A 14,971-nucleotide genomic window follows, 5' to 3' on the forward strand; every position below is an offset into this window, starting at 1 on the left:
TATTTTCAGGCCAGGGCTTATCCATAATGATCAGTTAAAACCATTCTCAGGCTGAGCTGATGCACAGACCACGCCTTGAATGGCATGTATCCCTATCCCTAATGTATGAGGAGAAGGAGCAAGAGTCTAGTCTTAGCAACTACTGCTTACTGGCCAAGAGGCTTAGACAAGTCACTCAGTGTTTCAGAGACTTGGCTTAATGGAAAAATTATAACTAAAAGGGCCCTACTCCCATGAGTTTGTAAATGTTATCAATTATAACTAGCTCTTACCCACCAGACAGAACCCAGACATGGATGAATTCAATTATTGTCCTCTTTGTCCACACAAGTCTCCAAGCAGAGGCAAATCCGCAGTGACCCACCCACCTGGACTTCCAGCTCTGCACAGCTGGCCCATGCAGCTCTCTACCCACTTTTCATATTCTGTCTGATTGCTGTTGCTTTCTATCCTAAGCCACTTTTATTCCACTGTAGTGTGTGATATGTGTACATAAAACTCAAGTTTTGACACATCTTTATACCAAAAGGTTTCAAAGTGGCTTGTTTTTATAGTAGAGATATGAGCTGGTACTTCTGTATTGTTTTGGGGAAGCCAGCATTTTTATTTATAACAGTATGTCACTGAAGCAGTTCCATATAGAGTACTAGGTCTGTGGTGTTTTGTTTTGTTTTGTTTTGTTTTTAACATGTAATACTTCTTAAACAGGCAGATGAAGCACATTTTATCGGCCCTGCTCCCTCCCAGCAGAGCTACCTTTCTATGGAGAAAATCATTCAAGTGGCCAAGATCTCTGCTGCACAGGTAAGAGCGATGAAAAGATTTACAAGACAAAAAGGCAAATAATAGCAAGTGTGGGCAAGGGTTTGGAGAAGTTGGAACCCTCGTAAATTTACTGGTGGGAATGTTAACTGGCACAGCCACTTTGGAAGACAGTGTGTCAGTTCCTGAAAGGTCAACCATAGAGTTACCATACGAACCAGTAACTCTACTGCTTAGATATATACCCAAACAAAATGAAAACATACATCCAAACTTATACATGAATGTTCATAGCAGCATTATCAATAACCAAGTAGTGTAAATCACCCAATGTCCATCAACTGATGAATGGATAAATAAAAAATGTATTATATCCATAGAATGGACAATAAAAAGGAATGAAGTACTGATATATGCTAAAAAATGGATGGACATCGAAAAGATTGTATTTCGTTAAAGAAGACAGTCAGAAAAGACTTTATGTAGTGTATGATTCTGTTCATATGAAAAGTACAGACTAGTCAAATCTATAGAGAAAAGCAAATGTGTGGGTGCGTAGGGCTGGGGGTATGTGGTGGACATGGCATAACTGCGAAGAGGCATGGGGTTTTTGGGAGGTTTTTCCAATGAAAACTTACATTATTAGATCTTGGTCAGTATTTTAGATTATGATGATAACTGCACCACTGTGATTATACTAAAAATTATTGGATTGGATTAGTTCATAGTATATGGATAATGTATCAATAATATATATATTTAAAAAACACTGTAACACGTGCACCCTCTAGAATAGCTAAAATCAGAAAGACTGATGATCCCACATGTTGGCAGGGATGTGGAGAAACTTAAAACCATCATACATTGCTGGTAGAAATGCAAATAGGACAGCTACTTTAGAAAACTGTTTGGCTGATGTTTAAAAAGTTAAACATATAACTGACCATATTTTGACCCAACAGTTGTCCTCCTCAGCATTTACCCAAGAGAAAGGAAAAATAGATTTGTATGAATATTCATAACTATATATTATTCATAATGGCCCCAAACTAGAAAAACAATCCAAATGAATGCATAAATTAAATGTGGTATATCCATAGTGGAATCAGTTCTATAGAAGGAAATGAACCACTGACACGTACAACAGGATGAACCTCAATAATTATGAGAAGATAAAGAAGTCAGACACATGAGACTGTGCTATATGATTCCTCCATTTCTATGAAAGTTCTTAAAAGGGAGAAACTATAGAGACAGCAGGTCAGTCATTGCTTGGCTCTAGAAATAGAAATTTAGTTATGCACATGGGCACACGGGAACTTTTTTGACTGATATAAGTGTTCTAAAACTGGTTGTAGTAATAGTTGCAGAGTTGTGTAAATTTACTAGGTTCATGAAACTATACATGGGTGAATGTTATGTGTTATAAATGATACTCAAGAAAAGGATGTTAAAACACGAGGGAGAACTGAGTGTAGACCTTTTTCACTTTGCCTAGCATAAATAACATTTGGCCATTTCATAGAAAATGCCTAAAATTGAACATTGTTTTAAATGGAACAAAATTCCAAACTGACATCAAAATGTGATCTTTAGCAATTTATTCAGTACTTAGCATTTTGTTGTTTGCTGGCCATAAGATGTGGGTTTTTCTATTCATATGGGTTTCCCAGTCATTGGAAGCTTAATTCTTTAATTTTGAAATGCTCTTTGAATGTAACTACTATATTTTGAAATAGGATTGGTGGAGCTTTTTTTTTTTTTTACATTCACTTGGTTATAATTATAATACATACATAATTATTATTATTATTTTTTTTTTTTTGTATTTTTCTGAAGCTAGAAATGGGGAGAGACAGTCAGACAGACTCCCGCATGCGCCCAACCGGGATCCACCCGGCACGCCCACCAGGGGCGAAGCTCTGCCCACCAGGGGGTGATGCTCTGCCCCTCCGGGGCCTCGCTCTGCTGCGACCAGAGCCACTCTAGCACCTGGGGCAGAGGCCAAGGAGCCATCCCCAGCGTCCGGGCCATCTTTGCTCCAATGGAGCCTCGGCTGCGGGAGGGAAAGAGAAAGACAGAGAGGAAAGAGAGGGGGGGTAGAGAAGCAGATGGGCGCTTCTCCTGTGTGCCCTGGCCGGGAATCGAACCCGGGTCCCCCGCACGCCAGGCCGACGCTCTACCGCTGAGCCAACCGGCCAGGGCCCATACATAATTATTATTTTAGAAGAACAAAGATGCCATGGGGGCCACTGAAGTTGGAGAGTGAGCTGCTTCATCTAAATCTAAGCTGCTGTTGCCTTCCTGTTTCTTCCTTCTTTCCTGTCGTATGTTTGCCCAGAAATCATGCTGTCCTTAGTCACGGGGTTTCCTTTTCTCTGAGCTAGAAAGCCATATAAATAAATTTGTTAAAGCTGTAAGTAACTTGCAAATAACTAGGCAAAAGTCTGAGGGAGCCTGACCTGTGGTGGTGCAGTGGTTAAAGCCTCGACCTAGAATGCAGAGGTCGCCAGTTCGAAACCCTGAGCTTGCCTGGTCAAGGCACATGGAGTTGATGCTTCCTGTTCCTCCTCTCTTTTCTCTCTCTCTCTCTCTCTCTTTTCCTTCTCTAAGATGAATAAATAAAATTTAAAAAAAATGTCTGAGGGAGTCCTCTTTCACTAAAGTATATACAGACTTTAACATATGACGTTTTGTTTGCTTCTTAGTTTTTTGTTTTGTTTTGAAGAAAGTTGAGATGGCCACATAGTGACCTGAAGATGTATGAGGCATTCTTGTGCTAGGGTGCTCTTTCAACTTTGGGTACCATAGTTTCAGTTCTAGGGCAGCTTTACAGGAAGGCAGAGGTAAGAAATCCCCACTACCTTTACTCCTACGTTCAAATATTCCTTGACATTCTACCCTAATAGCAGTGTTATTTTAAATTAAAATACAGATTCCTTTTTACTGTATAATCCATCCATTTTAAATTTAAAAGGCTTCAAAGCAGAGACTTAAAGAGGCATGTATACAACAATGTTTATAGCAGCATTTTTTGTAATAGCCAAAAGGTGGGAACAGTTCACATCCATCAACAGGTAGATGTGGTAAACAAAATGTGGAATATATCCATACAGGAGAATATTATTCTGCCTTAAAAGAAAGGTGGAATTCTGATACATGCTACTCGTGGATGGACCTCAGAAACATTATGCTAAGTGAAATTAGTGAGATACGAAAGGATAAGTGTTGTACAATTCCACATATATTAGGTTCCCAGAATAAACAAACTCATAGAGACAGAAAGTAGAATTTATAAGAAAGAAAGTTACCGGGGTTTAATGGGCACAGAGTTTCTGTTGGGGGTGATGAAAACATTCTGGAGGTGGTGGTGATGGTTGCACAACATTGTGAATGCACTTAATGCCACTGAATTGTACACTTAAAAGTGGTTAAAGTGGAGGGTTGTGTTATGTGTATATTAACAAGAACCAGAGATTCTTCTGGTTCAGGTAGCACTTCGGAACTGGAGTGTGAATGTTCCATTCGGAAACAGATTTTGGTAGAGACCATAACGCACCTATCGCCAGCAGAGGGCGAGGCCTCCCTGAGGAAAACGACACGACCTGTGTCATGGTTTGCCAGTGGGGCACTAGTCCATTTTTTTTTTCATGTCTCACTTCTAGGCTATCCACCCAGGATATGGTTTTCTTTCGGAAAATATGGAATTTGCCGAACTGTGTAAGCAAGAAGGAATTATTTTTATAGGTCCTCCTTCATCTGCAATTAGAGACATGGGTATAAAGAGGTATGTGTTTCTATCTGTTAAATACAAGCATAGGAAAGTCCATTGAAATGGTTTGTTTACCTGTAATAGACATGTTAACATATACTTTTGTTGTCATAGGCATAAGTTGTTTACCTGCTACTCCTGTGAGTTACAGAACATAGTCACCTAATTTGTATTTCTAGTCAATATGCCAATTCTTTTGGGGGGATAAAAACAACGTAGGATGAACTACCACATGAAAAAGTAGATTGAGGACCCTCGCTCAGTGGATAGAGGGTCAGCCCAGTGTCTAGACATCCCAGGTTTGATTCCCAGTCAGGCCACACAGGAGAAGCGTCCATCTGCTTCTCCCCCTGTCTCTATCCCTCTTCTCTCCCTCTTTCCCTTCCACAACCAGTGTCTTGATTGGTTTGAGCATGGCCCTGGATGCTGAGGATGGCTCTGTTGGAGCGCATTAGCCTCAGGCACTAAAAATGCTCTGTATGAGCATTGGCCCCAGATGGAGTTCCCGGATGGATCTGGTAGGGTGCATGCAGGAGTCTGCCTCACTATCTCCCCTCCTTTAAACTTAAAAAAAAGAAAAAGTGGATTGTGGATTAAGGAAAATTAACAGATGTTTTTAATATTTGTATTAATATTTTATCTCAGACTGTAGTTTTTTATTAATAGGATGTTTTCTTTAAAATGTTCAATTATATTTTACAGACTGGGCTGTATTTGTTTCTCTTGTATGAAATATTTCATGGAATTTGGGCATCTTAGGTTTTGTTTTTTGTGTGTTTTTTTTAATGTAAAGCACATCCAAATCCATAATGGCTGCTGCTGGGGTGCCTGTTGTGGAAGGCTATCACGGCGAGGACCAGACAGACAGATGCCTGAAAGAGCACGCCGGAAGAATCGGTTATCCTGTCATGATCAAAGCCGTCCGTGGTGGAGGAGGCAAGGTCAGCTTGCGTGTGCCCGTGTTTTCCATTGCAGGCTAGGCGTCGTCTTCTTTGTTTTATTTATGTTGTAGTCATAACTGTCTTTTCATCCTAGGGCATGAGGATTGCTAGATCCGAAAAAGAATTTCAAGAACAATTAGAATCAGCACGGAGGGAAGCTAAGAAGTCTTTCAATGATGATGCGATGCTGATTGAGAAGTTTGTGGACACGCCAAGGTGGGTTCAGCTTTTTTTTTTTCTGACGGATTTTTTAAGTTATAAAAGAAATGTACATATGAGACTCCTGGGCAAGATGGTGGCATAGGTAAACATAGTACCCAACCTCCTTCCACAATCACATCAAAGTGACAACGAAACTATAAAAATCCATTATTCAGAACCACCTGAAATCTGGCTAAATGGAAGTCCTACAACTAGGGAATTACAGAAGAAGCCACATCAAGATTGGTGGGAAGGACAGAGATGCAGACAGGTTGGTCCCACTACCACGTGTGGCGGCTACAGATTGGGAGGGATATCTGGGCTGGGGAGACCCCCCCTGAGGAGCAAGGGCCCCAGTCCCACACCAGGCTCCCCAGCCCAGGGTTCTAGTGTCAGAAAGTCCCCAGAATTTCTGGCTGTAAAAACCGGTAGGGATTGAGGCTAAGGGAGACCGAGGGCTGCTGGAGTCCCAGGCAATTCCTCTTTTTTTTTTTTTGAGAGGGTGGGGAGAGATGAGAAGCATCATCAATTCATAGTTGTGGCACTTCAGTCATTCATTGATTGCTTCTTATATGTGTTGTGACAAGGGTGCTGCAGCCAAGCCAGTGACCCCTTGCTTAACCTAGTGACCTTGGGCTTCAAGCCAGTGACTTAGAGCTTAAGCCAGTGACCTTGGGGTCATATCAGTGATCCCACACTCAAGCCAGAAACCCTACTTTCAAGCTGGTGAGCCTGCCCTCAAGCTGGTGAACTGGTTTTCAAACCTGGGTTCTCAGCATCCCAGGTTGATGCTCTATTCACTATGCCACCACCAGTCAAGTCCAGGCAGTTCCTATTAAATGGCCAGCACACTGGCTCAGACTTACTCCCTCTGAGCTCCAGGATTGGGGCAGCAGCTTGAAAGATACCAGAGATGTGAGGAAGAGCTGACTTGTCCGGTATTAGGTTGAGACCTGTAGAGACAGCTTTCTCCCAGACAGAAGTGCTGGCAGAGGCCATTGCTCCTTTTTGAGCCCTCACCCCATAGAACCAGCAGGTAGACAACATATCTGAAACTCTATCAACCTGGCTTATACTGTTTGCCCCACCTGGTGTCCTGCCCCACCCCCCTTTCAGGCCCACCCAAGCTGTTTCTATTGGCTTGTCCATACAAATTACCTGTCTTGGTTCATGGTCCATATTTTCCTAAAATCTCTCAAAGAAGCAGCATCTAGCCTCATCATCCACCATATTTCTTGCTACGTGGCCCTGGGCCCTGCATTAGCGGCAGCTGGCCTTGATTCATAGCATGGACTCACCTGGGCACCTCCAAGCTTAACACAAGCAACAGCCATCTCCAGATCACTATGTAGTTCATGCCAGCTGGCCTCAGGGCAGAACACAGGTGGTGGCTAACCCTGGCCTGCACCTCTCTGTAGGCCCTAGAGCCAGCACACCCAGTGGACAGCTTTAGACCACTCAACTGCCTTCACAGTGGACACCATCACGGGGTGGACTCAGCAGGCACCAGAGCCCTACTGAATTAAGTCCTGCTCTGTGGGGTGGACCCCTGCACAGCTGTTCCTCCACAGTGGTCAGAGGTCTGTGATTGGTGGTACAGCCACAGTGGTCAGAGGTCTGTGATTGGTGGTACAGCCAGTCCTTGCAGCTGATCAGCCTGGAGCGTAAATCTTTCCCATTGACGTACCAACAGAAATCAAGGCTCAACTATAAGAAGAGGTTGTACACAACCCACATGGGGAGAAGAACCTCAAGTGCTCAGCTTGGGTGACCGGGGAGGCTGTGCCACTGGACCATACAGGGCACCTGCTACATTAGGCTACTCTACCAAGCCTGCGAAACTTAGAAACAAACACAGGGAGGCTGTCAAAATGAAGAGAAAAAGAAAATGTCTCAAAGGAAAGAAAAGAACAAAATTCCAGAAAAAGAACTAAACGAAATAAAGACAAGCAATCTACTAGATACAGAGTTCAAAATTCTGGTTATAAGGATGCTCTGTGAATTTAGTGAGAACCTCGAAAATGTATAAAAGGATCGGTCAGAAATGAAAGATATAGTAACTGAAGACTAATTTACAGGGAATCAACAGTAGAGTAGATGAAGCTAAGAATCAAGTCAGTAATTTAGAATATAAGGAAGGAAAAAAGTCAGAACAGCAAAAAGAATCCAAAAATATGAGGATAGTGTAGCCTCTGGGACAACTTCAGACATACCAAGATTTGTATCATGGGGTGCCAGAAGGAAAACAGAGTAAGGAATTGGAATTCTCTTTGAAAAAATAAAGACAGAAGACTTCCCTAATTCGGTGAAGGAAATAGACATAACAAGTCCAGGAAGCACAGAGAGTCCCAAACAAGGTGAACTCAAAGAGGCCCACACCAAGACACATCATAATTAAAATGCAAAAAATTAAAGACAGAGAGAATCTTAAAAGCTGCAAGAGTTAGTTTCTCAGAAATTTTATAAGCCAGAAGGGATTGGCATGAAATATTCAAAATTATGAAAAAGAAGAACCTACAACCAAGATTACTCAACTCAGCAAAACTATCATTTAGAATTGAAGGACAGCCTGACCAGGTGGTGGCGCAGTGGATAAAGTGTCGGACTGGGACATGGAGGACCCAGGTTTGAAACCCCGAGGTTGCCAGCTTGAGCACGGACTCATCTGGCTTGAGTGGGGGTTCACCAGCTTAAGTGCAAGGTCGCTGGCTTGAGCAAGGGGTCACTCACAATGCTGGAGCCCCCGGTCAAGGCACATAGGAGAAAGCAATCAATGAACAACTAAGGAGACTAAGGAGCAGCAATAAAGAATTGATGCTTCTCATCTCTTTCCCTTCCTGCCTGTCTGTCCTTATCTGTTCCTCTCTCTATCTGTCTGTCATACACACTCAAAAAATTGAAGGACAGATAAAGTGCTTCCCAGACAAAAAAAAGCGAAAGGAGTTCATCACCACCAAACCAGTGTTATATGAAATGTTGAAGGGTCTTCTTTAAGAAGAAGAAAAAAAGATAAAAAATATGAAAAATAAAATGGCAATAAACACAAATTTATTAACAACTGAACAAAAAAAATAATAAAGCCTGGCCTGTGGTGGCGCAGTGGATAAAGCGTCGACCTGGAAATGCTGAGGTCGCCGGTTCGAAACCCTGGGCTTGCCTGGTCAAGGCACATATGGGAGTTGATGCTTCCAGCTCCTCCCCCTCTCCTCTCTCTCTCTCTCTCTTTCTCTCTCTTTCTCTCTCTCTTCCTCTCCTCTCTAAAATGAATAAATAAATAAAAAAATTAAAAAATATAGTTAAAATAACTTTTAAAAAAATAAATAAACAAGCAGAACAGAAATATCCATAGATGCGGAGAAAAAAAATTTTTTTTTAATTTATTTATTCATTTGGAGAGGAGAGACAGAGACAGAGAGAGAGAGAGAGAGGAGAGACAGAGAGAGAGAAGGGGGGGAGGAGCTGGAAGCATCAACTCCCATATGTGCCTTGACCAGGCAAGCCCAGGGTTTCGAACCGGCGACCTCAGCATTTCCAGGTTGACGCTTTATCCACTGCGCCACCACAGGTCAGGCCGGAGAAAATTTTAATGTCTGTCAGATTGGAGGGGGTTGGGAGGATGGGTGAAAAGGTGAAGGGATTAAGAAGTACAAATTGGTAGTTACAGAATAGTCATGGGATGTACAGTACAACATAGGGAATATATAGAGTTGATAATATTCTAGTAATTATATCTGCTGTCAGATGGGTACATGATTTATCAGGATGATCACTTAGTTATGTAAAGTCTAATCACTGGGGCATACACCTGAAACTAATATAATAGTGTTTTGTAATTGAAAAAAATGATTTTTAAATGAAAAAAGTTAAATAAATACATAATTTTTTTTAAAAAGGCGGCCCTGGCTGGTTGGCTCAGCGGTAGAGCGTCAGCCTGGTGTGCAGGAGTCCCGGGTTCGATTCCCGGCCAGGGCACACAGGAGAAGCGCCCATCTGCTTCTCCACCCCTCCCTGTCTCCTTCCTCTCTGTCTCTCTCTTCCCCTCCTGCAGCCAAGGCTCCATTGGAGCAAAGATAGCCCGGGTGCTGGGGATGGCTCTGTGACCTCTGCCTCAGGCGCTAGAATGGCTCTGGATGCAACAGAGCGATGCCCCAGAGGGGCAGAGCATCGCCCCCTGGTGGGCATGCCGGGTGGATCCCAGTCGGGCGCATGCGGAGTCTGTCTGACTGCCTCCCCGTTTCCAGCTTCGGAAAAATGAAAAAAAAAAAAAAAAGGCATGCACATTATATAAAATATAAAGTTCTCATTGGATTTAAGTACATAAATTACCCAATCCCACCCCCTAATGTACCCACTTTCATGATATGGCATGCATACTTCTAGGCATCTTGTACGTATATAGAAACATATATACATATACAAACATAATATAACATGCATACAGAAGAACAGTGAATAAAATCTTATGTAAGATTACATGCTAATATTAAATCAAACACCTTTCTATGTCAGTAATATAGGCCAACCTCACTTTTTACTGAGATTAATGGTTCCATGATATTGATATGCCATTAAGTCATTGAATCCATTACTTTTTTTTAAATGAGAGGAAGAGAGATAGAGAGACAGACTCCCACATGCATCCGAACCAGGATCCACCTGGCAGCCCCCATCTGGGGTCGACGCTTGAATCAACTGAGCTATCCTCAGCACTTGAGGTTGATGCTCAGACCAGCCGAAATATCCTCAGCTCCCAGGTCAATGTGTGAGCCAATAAAGCCACTGGCTGCAAGAAGGGAAGAGAGAGAGAAGGGGGAAGGAAGGGGAAGGAAAGCAGTTGGTCACTTCTCATGTGTGCTCTGACCAGGGATTGAACCTGGAACATCTGCATGCCAGGCTAATGCTCTCTTCCCTGAGCCAACTGGCCAGGGCCAAATCCATTACTTTTTTGATGAAATTTAGAATCTTTTTAAAATAAAAAATTCTTGTAAGAAATTTAAGCTGTATTTTACCAAACTCCATAAGCATTGATTGAAGAAATGCTCAGAAAATGGAAATAGTTACCCAAATTGAATTGTAATTGTAAATGATGTTAGCAAATAATACTAACAGCTCACACTTCTAGTGCACTTGCCATGTGCCAGATTCTAAGTATTTTACATACACTAACTAATCTTGCTGTCCTAATTCTAACCTAATTCTTGCAAGAACCCCTTTAGATGGCTACTATTCCCATTTTGCAGCTGAGGATACTGAGCAACAGTGTAGTCACGTAACTTGCCTAAGGTCTCCGAGCTGAGAAATAGTGACACTTGGATTTCAGCCAAGGCAGTTTGACTCCATAATTCACACTCTAAGCTGCTCCCCTAAACTGCTTCTCCAGGTCCCACAGCAACAAATGCTATTTAAGTTTCTAATTGTTTTCACTTTCTGGAATTTTATTTTTATGTCCATTGCTTAAAATAAGGTACTGATTATAAAATCTTCCTGTTTCATAGACTTTTTGGTAGTTCATATAACTATAAATATGTAGATATAGATATCCTGTATGTCAAGTGACTTTATACTGAATAATTCATTTAGGAACCATGACCAGAGAGGGATTTACCTTGAAGGTAATAAAGTGAAGTTGCAGGCCCTTCCCTTGCATGACCCTCTCCCAAATTCCTGTACCTAATTTTGTATTCTTTTAAATTTTGTATTTTTTTTTTTTCTGAAGCTGGAAACGGGGAGAGACATACAGACTCCCGCATACGCCCGACTGGTTTCCACCCGGCACGCCCACCAGGGGGTGACACTCTGCCCACCAGGGGGCGATGCTCTGCCCCTCCGGGGCGTCACCCTATTGCAACCAGAACCACTCCAGCACCTGGGGCAGAGGCCAAGGAGCCATCCCCAGCGCCCAGGCCATCTTTGCTCCAATGGAGCCTCGGCTACGGCTGCGGGAGGGGAAGAGAGAGACAGAGAGGAAGGAGAGGGGGAGGGGTGGAGAAGCAGATGGGCGCTTCTCCTGTGTGCCCTGGCCAGAAATCGAACCCGGGACTTCTGCACGCCAGGTCGACGCTCTACCACTGAGCCAACCGGCCAGGGCTAAATTTTGTATTCTTTTTAAAGAGGACCCCCAAATTGTTTTTGTTTCAGTTACTACAGAGCTTAGAACTGTCCCTGAGCATCACATGATAAATGAAATACATTCGAAGATCATTTGTAAAAGAAAAGAAAAAAGTCAACCTCAAAATAGGCCAGTTGAGCACATTAGCCATGTATTGTTGGAAAGTAATAAAAAGACAGTCAATTCTAAGGTAAATTAGGACTTCTTCCTACAGTATCTTTCAAAAAGAATAGGCTGACTATCCAAATTGGCGTACTCTTGAGTTAAAATTGTTTTGGAGACATCAGCTAGCTATTTTGGTGACGTACTCTATGCCTGCAACATTTTTTGAAGCTTTTAATTTTTTCCTTATGAAATGTTAGTTATATATTATCTCACATTGTAATTTATTACCCCAGATAGCCAGGAAGCTCGTGGGAATCAAGGACCTGCTAGTATATTTCTTTATAATTTTCCCCCATATATTATTATCTGGTATATGCCCTTCTTAATGATAGGCATCAATAATATTTTTTGAATACAGAACTAATATAAATAAATACATTACAAATTTTTGGAAAATACAAGAGTTGGAAAACAGTCACTCATAATCTCATTTTCTAAGTATTAGAATTTCTATATATTTCTGTGCTGTATTTTTTAGTAATAATATTTTAATATTATAATTGTACTATATATACTATGTTATATCCTGCTAGTTAACTGTTGAATTAATGGAGTGCCAAAAAATTGTCAAGATGGTGCTGATAACCAAGAGAAGAAGATACCAAGATGTTTTACAGATCTGATCAGCTACTGTGTTTATCTGAAAGACTGGGATAGAAAACAGTCTTCAGAGTTTACTATTTTGAGGGTAACTAAAGAAACCAGATACCATTTTCACTTCATATTTAATATATATTCTAGATAGCTTTAAAATGTAAACAGGAAAATAAAATTTTTAGAACTTTTAGAAAATATCAAGGCATTTCTAATAGAATCCAGACCAGCTGTATCTACCTGTCTAGCCAGACTCCAACGTGACTGTTGGGCAAATAAGCTTGTAAAATTTGTGTTATTTAGTTTTGCTCACTTTTATTGTTAAAAATGGCACTGCCGGCATGAATGGCCGTCGCTCAGGTGATACGGTTAATTACCTGCTGGGGAGGGGGCTTGGTTATGCTAATGTACTGGAGGAGGGATTGTCATATGGAAAAGTTTTAAAAGGAGGAGCTAGGAGGCCATTTTGGAAGAGGCCATGTGGTGGCAGAGGAGGCAGGCAGCCAAGATGGAGGCATGCAGATGGGGTAAAGGAGGTGGCTGAGACTAGTGGGGCCTTTGATTCTAGGAAGAACTGGAAAGATTCTCCTGGTTGTGGAACCAGAGACATGTGAATGGGTTTGGTGCCTATGCGTTTGTTTTTACTCGTTGGCTGGTCCGAGTCTAGAATAAAGGTAATGGCCCACCATTTCTTGGCTCCGCAGTTTCATTACCGTCTATCCAAATTAAATGGGAACCTGAATGGGCCAGGCAGCTGTGATGGCCATGGCTACTGTCCTTACAATGGCTGATTGGAGTGGCTAGGATTTGATGTACCTCGGGTTCTCAGACATCTAAGTTAGGTCAAGCAAGAATAGATTGGCCAGCAAAAGAAAAATAACACAAGTGATTTGATGACTACAGAATCAAAACAGAAAACACAGATTCTCAGTGTAAACAGCCAAAGGAAAAAATGCTTCAAACTTTTGAGATCTCAGAATAAAAACTATGTTCCACTCTTGGTGTGGCCCCCACATGTTCTTTTCAGAACCTGGAGTCCCTGCTATAGTGTCTTCTTCCCTGGAACAGTGTAGGGCCGTTAGCCACGGCCACCATCACAGCTGCCCGGCCAAAGCAGGTTCGCATTTAATCTGGACAGATTGTAAAGAAACTGCAGAGCCAAGAACTGGTGGACCATTTTCCTTTATTCTAGACTCTTACTGGCCAATGAGTAAAAAACAAACACACAAGGTGCCAAAACCCACTCACATGTTCCTCCGGTTCCACAACCAGGAGAATCTTTCCAGTTTTCCTGAATCAAAAGCCTCACCAGCCTATTCACCTCTGTTCTCATCTCCTTCTCCTACACAAACTGGCTTCTCCTTCAGCACTCCACCATTTATGGCTGCCTCCTGTCCTCCACATGGCCTCTCTGCTCTGGAACAACATGGTTTCCTCCTCTCTCCACAGAACATGGTTTCTCTCTCCCAAAATGGCCTCCTAGTTCCTCCTTTTAAAACTTTTGGTGCGAAAGTCCTCCCCCAACACACGTTAGCATAACAAGCCCCTCCCAAGCATGAAAGGCCATTAGCTGTCTCACGTGAGAGAACCACCACCTGAGAGCAGCGGCCATCTTTTTTTTTTTTTTTTTTTTTATTTATTCATTTTTTTTTTTTTTAGAGAGGAGAGGGAGAGAGAGAGAGAGAGAGACAGAGAGAGAGAAGGGGGAGGAGCTGGAAGCATCAACTCCCATATGTGCCTTGACCAAGCAAGCCCAGGGTTTTAAACCGAAATGTTTATTTATTTATTTATTTATTTTATTGATTTTAGAGAGAGGAACCCTGACTGAGGATTGAACTGGCAGCCTCTGGGCCTCAGGGCAGTGCTCGAACCAACTGAGCTGTCTGAGTGGCCATCTTTAATAATAAGAGTGAGCATAAAACAATTTATCTGCCCAACAAACAGCTAAAAGATAAGGGAGAATCAGTAGAAATGGTAGAGTTTTATCATTGGAATTTGAAAAACAAACCATTCAACTCCCAACAGATAAAAGAGCTTGGAAGTTGCCACATCTGAAAAGCAAGTGAAAAGCTGAACAGAATGAAAGTCAGTGGCTTTTAATCCCATAAGAGAATTGAGGCCACAGGGCAGGCCACTTCCCTGAAATCTGGGCAGGCCCGTGAACACAGCCAAGATCAGCTCAACAGGGACAGAAGCTGCTGGAGCCGTAAACTGGTGGAAACACTTAAATGGAAATTTTTCCACATTACTGGAGGCTAATTGTAAACTAGCTTGATAGTGAGAAACTCCTTGGACCCCACTGTTAGGGGAACTCCCCAAATTTTCATTAGTTTTTTTTGCCAGGAACCCCACCAGGTTTCCATGAAAATCTAAGCAAAATTTTTGAAAATTTTGGGGTAGGGGAAGTAGAAAAGCAACAAGCTCAGA

The 14,971-nt window shown here is 42.1% G+C and overlaps 1 protein-coding gene across 1 annotated transcript in view; it reads left to right on the plus strand.

Moving 5' to 3' along the window:
* MCCC1 (methylcrotonyl-CoA carboxylase subunit 1) overlaps positions 1-14,971 on the plus strand; it is an 82,720-nt gene that overhangs the window by 20,392 nt on the left and 47,357 nt on the right. The window contains exons 4-7 of the mRNA XM_066241384.1: positions 709-804; positions 4,428-4,549; positions 5,328-5,475; positions 5,570-5,691. Of these exons, the coding sequence (XP_066097481.1) occupies positions 709-804; positions 4,428-4,549; positions 5,328-5,475; positions 5,570-5,691 (488 nt within the window). The remainder of the gene's footprint in view (positions 1-708; positions 805-4,427; positions 4,550-5,327; positions 5,476-5,569; positions 5,692-14,971) is intronic.

Source organism: Saccopteryx bilineata, chromosome 8, assembly GCF_036850765.1.
Source record: "Saccopteryx bilineata isolate mSacBil1 chromosome 8, mSacBil1_pri_phased_curated, whole genome shotgun sequence".
NCBI classification, from domain to species: Eukaryota; Metazoa; Chordata; class Mammalia; order Chiroptera; family Emballonuridae; genus Saccopteryx; species Saccopteryx bilineata.